Here is a 16,385-nt window from a genome sequence, read left to right as displayed (position 1 = left end):
CTCCCCTTGGTCTGCGTCACGGCAGCCTGCGTCATCACAGGCACAGGGCGTCTGCTTCTCTGCTGGCAAATGACAGCACAAGCAGTGCTCAAGGCCATGCAGCCTCTGCCTGAATACTAATCCTGTATGTTGTGGGTTCTGCCCCACACCTCTACCAGGCAGTCCTAGTAGTGCCTGCCTGTCCTGACTCTTGCAGCCCCAAGTGGCCGCATGCTAGAAACTCATGTAAAGAAAACCCCAGGACAGCTGGCACTAACCAGACCTGAAGCAGGTGGTCTTGGAGCCTCCTCACTGTCTTGATTAGGGAGGCAGGATTGGCTTCAGTGGTAGGATTAGTTGCTGTCAGGGAGATGGTTTGAGTGTGAGCTTGTGTCTCTGAGACCTGGAATCAGCCTGGCAGGGCAGACTTGGCCTGGAGAGATGGGGTGGTACTTCCTGCCCAGGCAGATCTGCTCAGTGGGTGCTGAGAGCTGCCATGGTCCCTTCCCACAGAACGGATACACCCCTCTGCACATTGCTGCCAAGCAGAACCAGATGGAGGTGGCCAGCAGCTTGCTGCAGTATGGTGCTTCTGCAAATGCGGAGTCTGTTCAGGGAGTCACCCCTCTGCACCTGGCTTCTCAGGAGGGGCATACAGACATGGTAGCACTGCTTTTCTCCAAGCAAGCCAATGGAAACTTAGGCAACAAGGTATGTTGTGCTAGTGCTTCCTGCCAGGCTGGCAGGCAGTAGCAGATCCAGTGCCTCCCTGCATTCAAATAGCACTGCCTTGGCTATAACAACGTTGGGCAGTTTGCTGTATTTACAACCCAACTTGCTCTCTCTGCTGGTCGAGCTGCAGTACTTCTCCTGTGCATGTGACATGCTCTTTTTACAGAGTGGCCTGACTCCTCTCCATCTCGTGGCCCAAGAGGGACATGTACCAGTTGCTGATGTTCTGGTGAAACACGGAGTCACAGTGGACGCAACAACGAGGGTAAAGTAGTGCATTGGCCATAGTTGGGGTGAAAAACACTTGGGAACTACCTCTACATACCCCATCCTTCAGCTGTTGGGGCTGGCCCATGCAGTTCAGCATACCCAAGCCAGAAGGCCCAGGAGCAGTGCTGACAGCACTCTGAGACCTGATCTTGTCTTTCAGATGGGCTACACCCCGCTGCACGTAGCCAGCCACTATGGGAACATCAAGTTGGTGAAGTTTCTGCTGCAGCACCAGGCTGATGTCAATGCTAAAACTAAGGTACAATGATGCTCTGTGCTAAAAGGACCCTGGGGAACAGTGTGCAGGTTGATGGGAAAGGTTTTATGCCACTACAACCCCTATACCTTGCTCCAAGTCCTCCTGTTTCCATGGCTGGAAGCTGTTGTAGTGCCCCTGGGGCACATTATGGATCCTATACAGCCCTTTACTAACCACAGAAAGCAGGATGCAGCCCATGTGAAGCATCGTGTGAAGCTTTGGGGGGCATTTGTGGGGCAGCATTCCCCAAAGCTGATGTAACAGTCTCTATTCTCCCTACAGCTTGGCTACACACCCCTGCACCAGGCAGCGCAGCAGGGCCACACGGACGTGGTGACCCTGCTGCTGAAGCACGGTGCCTCTCCCAACGAGATCAGCACGGTGAGTAGGGCAAACTGCCTGCATTTCCTCACTGTGTGACATGCTTGGGCACATGCCTGGGTTCCCTTACATCCTCTCCCCTTGCACAGAATGGCACCACTCCGCTGGCCATCGCAAAGCGCCTCGGTTACATTTCCGTCACAGATGTGCTCAAGATTGTCACAGAGGAGACCAGCATCCCAGTAAGCTTCTGGGCACAGGACTGGCTGGGTGCAGAATCCTGTGGAGAAGGGTTGGGGTTGGGAGCAGCTAAGTGAGGGTCTGCCAGCCTTGGCCCCAGGCAGATCAGGGTGTGGGCTGCCAAAGAGCAGCTTGAGTGCCCAGGCATGTGGAGAGGGGCTGTGGGTGGCTGTGGGTTGTGTGCTGTCCTGCTCTGACTGCCCTCTGCTCCACAGCCAGTCAGTGACAAGTACCGCATGAGCTTCCCAGAGACTGTGGATGAGATTTTGGATGTGTCAGAGGATGAAGGTGAGAGGCTGGAGCTGGGTCATGCCCTTAGAGGTCTGCTAGCAGCCCCGGGGATGGGCACAGGGTGGGGAGCTGCCTGGCCCCACTGGGGTCTTGCAACAAGGAAGCAGAAGCCCAGCAGCCACCTCCTGGCTTGGTCTTCCCCTGTGCTGTGCAGGAGGGTGGTGCCCAGACCTGAGGATGGTGTGCAGAGAGAACTTGGGCACTCTGAGCACCGCACCATGCCTTGCTCCCCGGGTGATACCAGCCCACAGCCCACCTGAAGCTGGTTTCCTCCTACCCCCTCCCACCAAGACCTCACTTTTGCCTCTTCTTACTTTGCAGGCACTGCTCATGTCACAGTAATGGGTATGAAATTTGTCCCTGTGCCCCAGCTCAATGGCCCATTTCACCCCATGGCCACTAACCATCCGCACGCCGCCTCCATCTGCTGAACCTTGCTGCTGGGCTGGTGCTACCCAGCATAGGCCCTGCCATCCTGCCCTGCCCATCTGCGTCCATGCTGCTTGCTGTGGTGTGACTGCATGAAGGGGACTATCCCCGAGCAGAGGGAGCCCTGGCTGTCATCAGCCTTGCTCCCAGCAGCAGGAGCCTGCTCCTGTTGTAAGCTCTGGAGCCTGCTCACAGCCAGCCCGTGCCACTCTGGCCTTGGTGGTATGAAGTGGAGCACTGGAAGGTCCCTGTGCTGCTCACCACTCTGGCTCTCCCTGCATTGGGAGGTGCTGGGCTCCTTCCAGCAGGGCTCTAGCATGAGCTCAGCCCTGGTGGATTCCTTAGCAGGTGTTAATTGGGTGGCAGGTGAGGATGGTTCGGCTCATGCCCCCAGAGAGACATGTGTGAGTGAACTTGGTGGCCTTGGTGAGTCCTTTCTATGGCCCCAGCCCCACCTGGTGGTGGGGGGCCCCAGCAGGCTTGGCTCTGTGCTTGAGTGTTGTGAGGTTTGGGTTGGCTGGCTCCTAACAGATGCCACAGCTCCTGCCACACTAACAGCCCAGGCTTCTGGCAGAGGGAAGAACCTTCCCACTGCTGAGACCCAGGGGATGAATGCGTGTGGCCAGTGGTGGGAGCAGGGATGGGAGTAAAGCTGGGCAGCTGTGCTCCCTTGTCCTGCTGCCTCTATGTGCTGAGCCAGCTCTTGGTTTCAGAGGAGGAGCTGATCGCACCGAAACCCAGAACACCTGAACCCAGGGAGCAGGAGGTCAAGAGGGAGATGCTGGAGTTTGTGACCGTGACAACACTGGAGCAAACGTATGAAACACTGGATGGTGGGGAGGGAGTGGGAACAGGGCATGGGCCAGCCTGGTACTGGGGTGGGATGCCAGCAGGGCAGGGACAGCTGCAGGCATTGGGTACCAGCAGATCAAGCATGACTGTGGGCAAGGATCCCTGAGCTCCCTGATAGGGTCCTGCTGTGCCCGGTGGCCCTCAGGGGTGGCTGGAGCCTGGGGGGCCCTGACCTGTTGCTGCAGTAGCTGTCACTGTTCTCTCCTGCCAGGGAGGAGTCTGTAGCTGTCCCACAGGTCCCCTGTGTGCCCCCTGAGACTGTGGTGACCAGGGCAGAGGAGCCTGAGCAGGTGGGATCTGTGGAGACTGAAGCTGAGCAAGGCAGCCTGCTGCACGCACCCTCGGTGTCCCCACAGGAGGTGAGTGTGACACAGTTCTAGTATATTTCTTGTTGGGGGAATATCCCTCCTCTGTCAGCCCAGAGCCAAAACGTCGGGGGTGGAGGGGATGGGTTGATGGTACAGGGCTGCCAAGGCAGAATGCAGGAGTGCAGAGGGTTGAGCAGGCCCAGCACCACCAGACAGGACCTTATGCCCATTGGGACTCTTCCCTGCTTTTGCACAGCCCTCCAAGGAGTTCGATGAGGACTCCTTGATTCCCAGCAGCCCGGCCACCGAGACCTCAGACAACATCAGCCCTGTGGCCAGCCCCGTTCACACAGGGTAAGTGCCTGCCCAAAGCAGCACTGTGTGTGTGAGCTGGCTGCGGGGCACTGTTTGCCTATGCCTCTGCCTGCTGCAGGTTCCTGGTGAGCTTCATGGTGGATGCACGCGGCGGCTCCATGCGGGGCAGCCGGCACCACGGGCTGCGTGTGATCATCCCACCCCGTGCCTGTGCTGCACCCACCCGCATCACTTGCCGCCTGGTGAAGCCTCAGAAGCTGCCTGCACCCCCACCGCTGGCTGAGGAGGAGGGCCTGGCGAGCCGCATCATTGCACTGGGACCTGCTGGCGCCCAGTTCCTCAGGTGAGCATGGAAGGGAATGGGGCCATCCCTTGAGCTAGGGACAGATCTGGGCTCCTCTGGGGGCTGGCTGGCTGTGGGGATTCTGTGCAGGAGATGTCCTAGCTTTGGCCAAGCACAGCACAATGCTGGGGTGGGCCTTTGCAGCATGGTGTAAGCATGCCTCCTCCCTTATCTGCAGCCCTGTCATCGTGGAGATTCCTCACTTTGCCTCCTACGGACGAGGGGACCGTGAGCTGGTGGTGTTACGCAGTGAGAATGGCTCTGTCTGGAAGGAACACCGCAACCGCTATGAGGAGAGTTACATGGACCAACTGCTCAATGGCATGGATGAGGGTGAGCGTGCCAGGCTGGGGGCTTGACACTCCAGCCAGAACTGCAGCTGTCCTGGGAATGGCCAGCACTGGGAGGTGGTGGTATGGAACTGAGTGTGGCATGGTTGGTGCAGCCAAAGAGGAGGTAGATGTCATGGGTTTGGTTTGTGGAGGAGCACTGATGACTGTGCTGCACTTGCAGAGCTGGAGAGCCAAGAGGAGCTGGAGAAGAAGAGGGTCTGCCGCATCATCACCACTGACTTTCCTCTCTACTTCGTGGTCATGTCCCGGATTTGCCAGGACTGTGACATGATTGGCCCCGAGGGAGGGTGCTTAAAAAGCACACTGGTGCCCATGGTGCAGGCCACCTTCCCAGACACCGCTGTCACCAAGAAAGTGAGGCTGGCTCTGCAGGTGAGGTGCTGAAGAGCCTGGTCTGGAGACCAGCAGGCAGGAAAAGGCAGCTTATCCAGCTGCACCCCAGCACTGCAGAGAGCTGGCCCCGATCACCCCACCTGTGCTGCCCACAGGCGCAGCCCGTGCCTGATGAGCTGGTGACCAAGCTGCTGGGGAACCAGGCAACCTTCAGCCCCATCGTCACAGTGGAGCCTCGCCGGAGGAAGTTCCACCGCCCCATTGGCCTCCGCATCCCTCTGCCCCCATCCTGGAAGGACAATCCCAGAGACAGTGGCGAGGGTGACACCACCAGCCTGCGCCTGCTCTGCTCTGTGATAGGTGAGGCCAGGTGCATGAGTGGGCTGGTAACAGGATGAGCCGAGGTGGGATGCAGCTTTGGAAGCCAAGGATAGGTTGCACAGTCCAGCGGGGAGAGCAGATCCACTGCAGCGAGAAAGCAATGTGCTTAATCCTGCTTTCTGCTGCTGCAGGAGGGACAGCACAAGCTCAGTGGGAAGACATCACAGGCACCACGAAGCTGGTCTATGAAAAGGAGTGCGCTAACTTTACCACCAATGTGTCTGCCAGGTGAGTCGTGGCTGAGCATGTAATTGAATAGGATTCTTATCCTGGGGAAGATCCCTGCCCTGGATAGGTTTTCCACACCTGGAGCTCCTTCACACCCTATGTGGTGCTGTTTTCCCCCCCCTGGTGCCCCATTCTGACCCACCCTTCCCACAGGTTCTGGCTGGCTGACTGCCCGCGCACTGCTGAGGCTGTGCACTTTGCCACCATGCTGTACAAGGAACTGACAGCTGTGCCCTACATGGCCAAATTTGTGGTATTTGCCAAGATGAATGATGGACGGGAAGGCCGGCTGCGCTGCTACTGCATGACTGATGACAAAGTGGACAAGACTTTGGAGCAGCACGAGAACTTCACTGAGGTGGCCCGCAGCAGGGACATTGAGGTTTGTCTCTTGCAACGTTCCTAGAGGACAGAAGGAAGAAGCTGCTCTGTGCAGGGTCCTATCCCGTGTTTCACTCCCTGCAGGTGGTGGAGGGAATGCCTCTGCATGTCGAGCTCTCAGGGAACCTGGTGCCCGTCAAGAAGGCCACGCAGTCGCGCACCTTCCTCTTCCAGTCCTTCCGGGAGAACCGCCTCGCCCTCCCCATCAAGGTAATGGCAGGTGCAGAGTTGGACTGTGGTGGGACCCTGTGCCCTGTTCCAACCCCCCACCTGGGTGCTTGGTGTGCAGGTCCGGGACAGCAGCCGAGAAGCCAGTGGCTCCCTGTCCTTCCTGCGCAAGGCCATGAAGTATGAGGACTTGCAGCATGTGCTCTGTCACCTCAACATCAGCATTCCACCCTGCACTAAGGTCAGCTCTCCTTTCTCAAAGCAGCCACACCATGCTGTGCTGGGGCTGTGCAGGTGCCAGGGCTGAGCTGTTTCTCTCTATTCTGGCTGGTGACCCCTTGGTTTGTCCCCACTTTGCAGGGAAGTGGCACTGAGGAGCGAAGGAGGACACTGACACCTTTGTCTCTGAGGGAGCGATATAGCATCCTAAGTGAGAGCAGTTTCGGTACGCAGCCTACTGGTCTGTTCAAGCATCTCACCTCCTTTGCTTAGGGTAGGGGTGCCCAGCCCAGGAGGAAGGGCTGGGATGACCCTACTGCACTTGCGTGCGTGGTATCCTCCTGTTCCCAGGGAATTTCTCTGGTCCTGCCTGCGGGGCTATGCTGAGCCCCTGCAGCCTGCACCTCACTCCTACCCCAACCCACAGCTGGAGTTGTGACCCCCTCTTCTCCTCCAGGCTCTCTGAGCAGCACTGACAGGGCAGACCAGAAGATGATTGACATCGCAGAGCAGCTCGGCCTCAGCTGGGCAGGTGAGTCCTCAGCTGATGGATGCTCAGTGCACCTTGAAGCTCAGCACTTAGGAAGACTAAAAAGATGCTGCAGGGTTGCGTGAATGTGCTTTATGCTGTCTGGGGAGCTGCCCATGGATGTGATGCTGAGATGCTTTGTCTCTCCCAGAGTTGGCACGTGAGCTGCAGTTTGGGGTGGATGACATCAACAGGATTCGTGTGGAGAACCCTAACTCCTTGCTGGAGCAGAGCATAGCCTTACTCAACCTCTGGGTCAGCCGCGAGGGCAAGGGTGTCAAGAGTGAGTATTGATTCCCACTACAAGGGTGATGGTCTGGGCTGGGCGTGCAGCCTATATGTGTGTGCTCAGGGCTCCCTGGCTCAGTTTGGACCACCGGTTCCTGCACACCTGCCTGGAGGGCAGCTGGGGCATGGCCACAACTGCCAGCCTGCCCTGCCTGCTGACTGACACTGGCTTTCCCTGCAGTTGAGAACCTGTACACGGCGCTGAGGAACATTGACCGCAGCGAGATCGTCAGCACACTGGAGGGCTCCGGCCGGCAGAGCCGCAGCATGAAGGGCAGCTGGCGCTACACAGACAGGGACTATTCACTCTCACCCTCCCAGATGAATGGTGAGCCCCATGTCCTGTGCAGGGGATACCAGAGGGGCTAGGAGCAGAGTCGCTGTGGACACAGTGGGGCTGATGTCTGTCCCAAGTCAGCTGCACTGCCCCTAGGAGCTTGGTGAGCACCAGGTGCTGCAGATAGCTGCAGTCTCTCCATGGGGACTTGTGCTATGGGAACCTTAGTCCTGCTCTTCATGGAGAACAGACACATGGGGCATCCTCCTCTTGAGGTACCAGTGCAGGATGCACCTGGCTTGTTGCTCCCAGCATCACCTGTGCCCAGCCATGGCTGTGCCTGGGAGCAGGACCAGCCACGTGTCCCACAGGAGAGCCAGTGCCATGGGCAGGGATGGGGCTGTTGCTGTCCTGCCCCCAGGCACCACCCATGCAGCTCTGGCTCATCGCTTTCCCCTTTCGTATCTGCCCTTGTTGTGTTCTCTTAAATGTGCCACCTACTGCCACCAGATGTGGGCATTCCTGGGGGCCACTTCTTGTCACCTCCGAGTTCACCCTGGCCTCTCTCATCTTCCTCCTCTGCTTGTCTACACTGATTCCACCTCAGCTGAGCCTCTGGGAGCAGTGTCCTGTTCCAGCAGCTGCATGTCACCCAGGACTGCTTCTCTCTTGGCTGTGTCATGCTCTTCCCTTAGTGGCCCTGCACTACTTTCCCCCTGCATTGGGGAGGCTGGGGGCTCCTGGCTGAACACTGTGCTCCAGCTGCTCCTGATGATCCCTGGCTGAGCTTGTGGCTCAGTAAAGGAAAAAAAATTGCTGCCTGCATGCCTGAGACTGCTTGGCTTGGCTGTAGTCTCTATTGGTGTGCCTGGGCTGTGCATGAGGACACGATGATTGCTTACAGACCTGAGGACATCAGTGGGATTATAGGGCCCTGGCTGCATCCTGCAGGGCTTCAGGGCTGCATGGCATTTGCCAGGATCATCCTTCCTTGCTCATGGGTCAGCTTTGGGAATTTGGTGCCTGCAGCACCTGGCTACCTGAGCTCCAGGCTGACCTTCAGATGCTGGTTGGGGGCTGTGGGCAGGGACTGGGGGCTGGTAGAGCAGGGTGCTAGAGAGGGCACCATGTCCTGCAGTGGGGATGGGGCATCACCAGTCCCCAGGCCTGTCCTCACCAGGGGAATGGACAGCCTCAGGGGCCGCCCAGCCCCAGCACTCAGAGTGAGGCACGGGGGCACTTGCAGGGACAGGAGGGACTGCGCGAAGGCAGCAGCCGCTGTGAGCGCGCACCTCCCAGAGGCTCCTTCCCTTCTCGCCCCGCTGTGCTTGTGTGTGTGTGAGATGGCTGCTGGAGACATCGCCTCTGTCTGCCCATGTAGGTTATGCTTCGCTGCAGGACGAGCTGCTCTCCCCTGCCTCCCTGCATTATATGCTGCCATCCCCTCTGCGTGCTGACCAGTACTGGAACGAGGTGGCCATCATGGACGCCATCCCTATGGCCGCCACCGAGCAGGACGCCCTGATGGAGATGTCTGACATGCAGGTGTGGTCCTCAGGGCTCACCCCTTCACTGGTGACGGCTGAGGACTCCTCTCTGGAGTGCAGCAAGGCTGAGGACTCGGATGCCACAAGCGAAGGTCGTTTCCCAGGGCAACTTCTGACAGACGCACACGGCCCAGACCACATGGGCTCTATGGACTTAGTTGAGGATGACACAGTGGACTCAGATGCCATGAATGGGCTGATTGAACTGCTAGAGCAGGAGGAAGGGCAGAGGCCAGAAGGGAAGACGCCAGCCAGGGACCGCCAGCTGGGGACTGGAGAGCAAAACCCAGAGGGTGAAGTCTCTTTTGTTTCAGTTCAACAGAAGGTACAAGCCAGGATCGTGGCATCGCCGACTGTGAGCCACACAGTGGAGAGGAGTGCAGACAGGTATGGTGGTCCCAGTGACAGGGGGGCAGTGGAAGGGGAGCTTCGCCAGCTACTGCCTTGTGCTGGGCCAGCTGCAATAACTTCCCAGCCTCGCTTGCTTCCCTGCTAACCTCCAGCTCTGGAGCCCAGCACCCCGCACAGAGCAGTGGCTTGGGCAGAGTGCCTGTAAACCTTCTGGAGTCTCTCTGGGGGCTCCTTGAAAAACACCCAGGGGAAATCCCCGCAGACAGCCGGGCCCTGCATGTGGGTTGTGCCTCCCAGCACCATCTCAGGGCTTTGTTCTGCCATCTTCACAGCAGCACTGGTGCCATGACAGCCCAGTGATGTTCCGAGGCATGGCCCGGAAGCCTGCAGACTGGGGTGTTGGATGGGCAGAGAGCGTGGCAGGGAGAAGGCCTGTGCCCTTTGTGCATCTGCATTGTATGCTGCTTGTGCCAGGCACTGGCAGCACCAGGAGCTCTGTGCCTGGCGGGGTGCAGCTGTGCCCAGCTGTCAGCTGGTGTTCTGGGTGCAACACTCCAACAAAGCTGACTGCCTCTCTCTCTCTGTCTCTCTCTCCCTGTCCCTCTCCGGCGTCCAGGCTGAGGGACTGGAATGCAGAAGGCTCCTTTATCTCCTGCCTACAGGACCTGACAGAGGGCTCCTGGCAGGAGGGGGTCACCCGACGGCTGGGCCCAGCACACACCGTGGCTGCTGGGGCGCAGGGCCAGGAGCAAGAGCAGGTCCTGGCGCCGGATGTGGAGCTGATGCGGGTCAGCTCCACAGAGGACAGCGACTGGCAGCCCCAGCACCCCGCGGGCGGCTGGCCAGAGGAGCCCGACAGCCGCGGCTTTGGGCAGGTGAGGTTGAGAACAGCAGCGGATGCAGCCTTTTGCCCACCACCAGATCAAGAAGTCCCGGCAGAACTGCTGCCCTGGCCCCTGGAGTGCCTCTTGGCCCAGAATAGAATGCTGCACACCCAATATGTGAGCTCTTGCTCTCCATTTATAACTCAGGCAGGCCCTCTGCTTGCTTCCTTATTGAGTATCTGCCCTGGCCGCTGGCCTGACAGCTTACTGGGCCAGAAATAGAGCTGGTCTGGGGGCCAGGAGGGGTGATGGGCATCCTGCCATGGCCATGTGGATCAGATAGGGATGGGATGAGAGCAGGCGTGTGCCCCCAAGCAGGCACGGCAGGACTGCAGCTGCAACACAGCAGAGCTCAGCTCTGTGCCACATGTAGCTCCGTCTGTCCTGTGACAGATGACTGCTCCCTGCCCTGTCAGGCTGCTGGGGAGGGGGTCATGGCTGTCCCTGTCACTGCCTGACAGGGGACGGGTGTTGCTGTTGCAGTCCCAATCCCATGACTTTGACAGAAGCTGTGAGTGCAAAGGACACCCCACCTGCCTTCTCCCTTCTCCCGCCCCGGGCAGCTGATCTGCAGCAGCTAGGATTACAGCAGTGCTTTGCAGAGACGTGCGGACCTGTGGGCAGCTCCTGTGCCCAGAGCTCTGTCCGCCACAACCGACAGCATGGCTGGGCTCTGAGAGGGGGTGTGGGGCACATGCACGACCCTGCAGGGGCAGGATGTGGTCTTTCCTGGTCCAGCTGCTGATTGTCGTGGTTTTGCTGGCCTTCTTCCTGGTCAGCTGCCAGAATGTCCTGTACATCGTCAGGGGCTCTGTGCGCTTCCTGCTCAATCATGCGCACCGCGAGCTGGACAAGGAACTCGGGGAGAGCCAGGGGCTGGCGGACGACGAGGAGTCTTTCTCTACCAGAGTCGTCCGCCGGCGTGTCCTTGTGAAGGTAATGGGCAGGGAGCAGTGCTGGGGTGCACAGCAGAGAGCAGAGACAGGGCTGGGGCTGTGTGTGTGCCGGGCTGCGTGCTGGAGAGCTCTGCTGCACCCTGAAATGCTCTTCCTCCTGTCCCTCCAGGGCAACGAAGTCCTCCATTTACCTGGGGAGCATGTAACTGAGGAGCAGTTCACAGATGAACAAGGCAATATAATCACCAAGAAGGTGAGTGAATGGGGCTGAGTCTTTGTAGGGTGCTCTCCAAAGTCTTCCTCCTCTCTCTTTCCATGTGGCCCCTCTCTGCAGCCCAGGGCCCTGCACAGGGTGCTTGCATTCTGCTTTCTCTAATTACTGTCGTGGCTCTTCTCCAGCCACAGATTCTGCCAGGGGGTGGTGTGCACGGGGCTGAGGGCCAGACCTGCAAGAAGGAAGGCATGGTGTCGGGGCTGGCCGTGTCCTCTTGTGTGGGCTGGTGTCGGGGCTGGCAGTGATGAAGGCTGCATGGGTCTCCGCAGGTCATCCGGAAGGTGGTGCGTCATCTGGGCCCCAATGACACAGATGACAGGCAGGAGCGTGAGGACCTGATCCTGGAGGGCTCCCTGCAGGAGCCCCAAGACCTGGAGGCAGAGGCTGATCACTTCATGTACTCCATCCTACAGAGGGACGGTCTGGGGGCCAAGGTATGGTGTGGTTCATGGCTGTGCCTCGCAAGTCCCCTACTCAGGGCCAGCACTGCCTCTGCAGGACTTGTGGGCTCCAGGGCTCCTCCATCCTCTGTCCTTTCTTCTGTCCTGCTCACCTCTCCCACCTGTTTCCCTCCTAAGGCTGCCAGGGGCTGCTCTTGCCCCTGCACCAGTCTTCTTGCTTGGTGTCTTCTGCTGACTGACTCAGCCTTTCCCTCTCCTGTCCTTTTCTCTGTGTCTGTCTGTTCACCTGGGTGATGTCCTGCCTCCTGTCCCTGTGGCTCCCTCAGGAGGAGGTGCAAGTGCGTGTCCCAAAACTGGAGGTCTCCGGGAGCAGGATGGGGGCTCAGATAGTGAAACGAGCCAGTCTGAAAAGGGGGAAGCATTGACCCCCCTCAAATGGCCTCTTTGGAGGTAACCCCCCCGCTTTGCTCTTCCTTTTGTGCCAGCTCTTTGTACTGCTGGGTTAAAGGTAGCAGGGATGTATGTGCATGATGGTGTCTGTCTCCTCTCTCTCTCCAATTTCTACTTTTTGTTAGTGAGATATCTGTGGTATATGATAGTCAAGACCTTTGTGTTTGTGGACATATGGTCATACAGTGTCTATTGTCTGCAGCTGTCCCTAGAGAGTCCCTGGGCCAGCCTCACTTGAGGCAGTCTACTTGCTGCTTTACTCTTGCTATTTTCTACAGCATGCAAAAGCAGCTCAGGAAATGCATTAACAACTTATGGGGTCTTCCATGCTGCTGTGAGAACAAGGTGCAGTGAGTCACCCTTGTTGAAACAGGGCTGGCCTCCAATGGATGGGATATGTCTGTCCCAGGCTGTACAGCAGCCTTCCCAGCTCCTTCCACTGCTGCTCTGGCTTTGGTGAAGCTCAGCTCCTACTTATTGCTGCTCTCTGCATCTGAGGTGGCACCACTGGTACCATCTGTGCCATTGCTGAGGGTTCCAGGCAGGACACTCATCGATGCTCTGATGCTGCATCTCTGGCACCCTGCTGTAAAACTCATCTTGTGGGTGGTCAGAATGGGTGCATTTGGAACAAGTGTAGGCTGGGACTACGTGAGCCTGGTGACCCCATCTCTGCGTCTTTCTGTGTCTCCCCAGGATCTCACCTCAACACCAAACCACTGATCTCCACACCAACCTGAGAAGAGAGGAGAGGAAGACAGAGATTGGAGGGAAGCAGGGCTGGCTGTACATGTTTCAATAGGCTAATGGCATGATTTCTGTACGAGATACTTACCGTCCTATCCGCATGACTGACTGACTGCAAGACGCATGAGCTACAGTACTTCCAGCAAACAGAGGGACCCTGTCCCTGCCTTGCTGCCATCGGAAGCCCAAAGACAGCAGCACGCACAAGGGGCATCCTTCAGCTCCTCTGGGAGGCCAGAGCTGGACTGGCAGCAAATGAGAGGGGAGAAGAATCCACCCTCGCACGTCCGCCTGCGTCACTACATCCCTGTGCAGTGCTCCAGTGGCAGGAAGGAGGCTGGGGCTGCTCACTGAAGGAGAAGAGGGGCTCTATCCCCGTCACCATTCTTGCCTCTGCTGGACTCGCTTCTCATCCCTCTCAGTGAGTGCTGGGGCAGGGGGAGGGCAGCAATAGGGGGATGTGAGAGAGGAGGGCTGTGGGTGCAGTGTTGCCTGATGCAGGGCTGCCCTTCCTCTCCCCAGCATGTGCAGCATCTCCTGCCAGGGCAGGGCTCTGGGCCGAGCACTGAGCTCGTTGCTTATGTTGAAAGTGTAAACTGTACAGCAATCAGCCTTGTGTATATGAACCAATAAATACTATGCAAACACCTAGGGACACTCTAGCAGTATGTACAAAGCACTAACAGCTCCACTCCCAAATACCTCTTCAGGCTGCAGGATGGGCAAAGCCTTTGGAGTATGTGAGCAGCTCTGGTGAATAGAGCTGGGAGCCTACAGGTGTGACAGGGTGGCAGATTGTCTTGTCCTGCCCTTCCATCTGAGTCTGGTCCCTTCTTGGCCTGAAGAGAGAGGCCCACAGGGGCAGCCCCATGGGCTGGTCCATGGTGCAAGCCCCAGTTTGTGCTGGCTTCAGCTGGGGTGAGGCTGGCAGCCTGCACTGAGGTGCTTGGGGCCCAGGGAGGATAGGTAGTGAGAGCAGGAAAGGCTTGTGCCACGCACTGGACTGTGCCTAGCTCTACTCAGCACAATATCTGCTCAGGAGATGGGCCAGGAGCTGGCAGGAGCCAGAAGCCCTGCACTACTTTGCAGGGCCTCCTGGCCTCCCTGTGAGGGCACAAATGAGCACAGACCCTTGACCCCGTGGATGTTGGCCCACCCAGGACCAATCCCAGAAATGGGGGGAGCTGCTTCCTCGAGTGGCTGCACTTTGGCCAAGTGAATGCTTTCTGCAGCCACCGAGCTAAGCAGTCACCCTGAAAGCAAGGGCAGTGCTGGGGCAGCTGTTCTGGCAGGAGAATCGTGGTGCTCAGGGCTGCCCAGGCAGCACTGAGATGTGCAGAAGGTTGAATCTGCTACAAAACTTGACCCTGGAAGGACAGGATGCAGACAGCAGTAGATCTGTGTCCCCAGCTCTCTCCTTTACCTAAGCAATGAGGGGGCCTGGCCTTTGTAGCATGGTGGTGTGGAGACCCCCTTGCCCTTTCCCCAGAGGTGGCTGTGGACTTGTTTAGCAGGGCCTGATGCTGCTCTCGGTGGCCACATGCAGAACAAGCCCACCTCCAGCTTCAGGCAGGGCAGCCCTGTCTCACAGTGGGTGCACACGTGCCAGGAAAGTCTCTGGCTCTGCTGCAGTCTGGATAAAAAACCCAGATGCAGCAAAGCAAATGGCCCAGCTTAGCCATGGAAAGCAAGGCAACCCCTTCCTCACCCCACCTCAAAGTAGGCACAGACTCCATCCATTACCCTTGCTGTGTACAATAACCTACCTAGACCCACTGCAACAGCTGACCCTGTAGCATCACCGTAGAGTTGTGTGTGGGTCCTGTGCTTTGGCCTAGTCTACGCCTTAGGGAATGTGCTGTGCTGCAACTGTGCCCGGCACCTGCAGTGACATTGCTTTGCGCTCAGATTGCTCGTAGGGCTGGTAGGGGGAGGCTGCACCCAACATTGAGCCTAGAGAATGCAGCAGTCTGCACACTAGAAGCTTTTTAGAAGTTTTAAAAATTACTTTTATTTCCTTTTTTTAATTGTTATGGAAACAAGCCTTTTGGATCTCCCTGTCTTAGCCCCTGATGTATAGATCATATCCCAGTACACCAGCTATCGGACTATGAATTAATAAAGAAACTAACACAGACCACGTCTCGTCTCTGCTTTTCCAAGGGGAAGGGGAAGGTGGAGGCTGCTGAGTGCTGCAGTGAAGCCCAGCAGGCAGCCGAGCCCTGCAGGATGTGGGGTGGGGGAGTGCATTCTCACAGTATTCTCCTTCCCAATGCATTCTCCTGCAGAAGCTGGCAGGCCGTGGCTTGGACAGGTGCGCTCTTGGCTGGATAAGGAACTGGCTGGAGGGCCGGTCCCAGAGAGTGGTTGTGAACGGAGCCAAATCCAGCTGGCAACCAGTGGTGCCCCCAGGGATCGATGCTGGGGTCAGTCCTCTTCAGTGTCTTCATTGGTGACCTGGATGAGGGCACTGAGTGCACCCTAGGAAGTTTGCGGCTGACACCAAGTTGGCTGGAAGTGTGGATCTGCCTGGGAGCAGCGAGGCCCTGCAGAGGGATCTGGACATCCTGGAAAGCTGGGCTGAAGCCAATAGGATGAGGTTCAGCAAGGCCAAATACCAGGTCCTGCACTTTGGCCACAACAACCCCAGGCAACGCTACAGACTTGGGGGTGATGGCTGGGAGATCGCATGCAGGAAACGGACCTGGGGGTGTTGATTGGTGCAGCTGAACACGAGCCAGCAGTGTGCAAGTGGCCAAGAAGGTCAAGGGCATCCTGGCTCGCATCAGGAACGGTGCTGCCAGCAGGAACAGGGCAGTGATTGTCCCCTGTACGCAGCTGTGAGGCTGCACCTCGAGTGCTGTGTCCAGTTTTGGGCCCACACTGCAAGAAAGACATCGAGGCCCTGGAGCGGCTTCAAAGAAGGGCAACAAAGCTGTGAGGGGTCTGGAGCACAGGGCTGATGAGGAATGGCTGCAGGAGCTGGGGTTGTTCAGTGTGGAGAAGAGGAGGCTCAGGGGAGACCTCACTGCTCTCTATAGCTGCGTGAAGGGAGGTTGTAGCAAGCTGGGGGTCGGCCTCTTCTCATGTAACAGTGATAGAACTAGAGGGAATGGCTTCAAGCTGCACCAGGGGAGATTTAGGCTGGTTAGGAAATATTACTGCTCCAAAAGAGCGGTCAGGCACTGCAGTGAGCTGCCCAGGGAGGTGGTGGAGTCACCGAGCCTGGAGGTGTTGAAGGAACGTTTGGATTTTGCATTGAGGGACGTGGTTTAGTGAGTGCTATTGGTGATGGTGGGACTGGATGATCTTGGAGGTCTTTTCCAACCTCGGTGTTTC

General features: G+C 57.9%; 1 protein-coding gene across 8 annotated transcripts in view; it reads left to right on the top strand.

Annotated features, from left to right (window-relative positions):
* ANK1 (ankyrin 1) overlaps positions 1 to 15,183 on the top strand; it is a 33,666-nt gene extending 18,483 nt beyond the window's left edge. For 4 of the 8 annotated variants that reach the window (XM_042886267.1, XM_042886268.1, XM_042886270.1 and 1 more), the window contains 28 exons: positions 493 to 690; positions 878 to 976; positions 1,142 to 1,240; positions 1,523 to 1,621; positions 1,711 to 1,803; positions 2,017 to 2,089; positions 2,414 to 2,437; positions 3,235 to 3,337; positions 3,585 to 3,732; positions 3,938 to 4,035; positions 4,115 to 4,339; positions 4,518 to 4,672; positions 4,853 to 5,064; positions 5,181 to 5,385; positions 5,538 to 5,634; positions 5,788 to 6,016; positions 6,100 to 6,225; positions 6,305 to 6,424; positions 6,544 to 6,628; positions 6,860 to 6,934; positions 7,083 to 7,214; positions 7,401 to 7,547; positions 8,878 to 9,430; positions 10,011 to 10,269; positions 11,344 to 11,427; positions 11,718 to 11,882; positions 12,176 to 12,299; positions 12,996 to 15,183. In XM_042886267.1, the coding sequence (XP_042742201.1) occupies positions 493 to 690; positions 878 to 976; positions 1,142 to 1,240; positions 1,523 to 1,621; positions 1,711 to 1,803; positions 2,017 to 2,089; positions 2,414 to 2,437; positions 3,235 to 3,337; positions 3,585 to 3,732; positions 3,938 to 4,035; positions 4,115 to 4,339; positions 4,518 to 4,672; positions 4,853 to 5,064; positions 5,181 to 5,385; positions 5,538 to 5,634; positions 5,788 to 6,016; positions 6,100 to 6,225; positions 6,305 to 6,424; positions 6,544 to 6,628; positions 6,860 to 6,934; positions 7,083 to 7,214; positions 7,401 to 7,547; positions 8,878 to 9,430; positions 10,011 to 10,269; positions 11,344 to 11,427; positions 11,718 to 11,882; positions 12,176 to 12,274 (4,002 nt within the window). In that variant the 3' untranslated portion in view covers positions 12,275 to 12,299; positions 12,996 to 15,183. The other 4 variants (XM_042886271.1, XM_042886269.1, XM_042886272.1 and 1 more) reach the window with 4 other exon arrangements.
* The last annotated feature ends 1,202 nt before the right edge of the window (positions 15,184 to 16,385 follow it).

The sequence above is a fragment of the Lagopus leucura genome, unplaced genomic scaffold, assembly GCF_019238085.1.
Source record: "Lagopus leucura isolate 7727_CA_CO unplaced genomic scaffold, USGS_WTPT01 Super-Scaffold_100056, whole genome shotgun sequence".
NCBI lineage: Eukaryota > Metazoa > Chordata > Aves > Galliformes > Phasianidae > Lagopus > Lagopus leucura.
The sequence above is the reverse complement of the archived record's forward strand: the minus strand, read 5'-3'. Positions and strand labels throughout refer to the sequence as shown.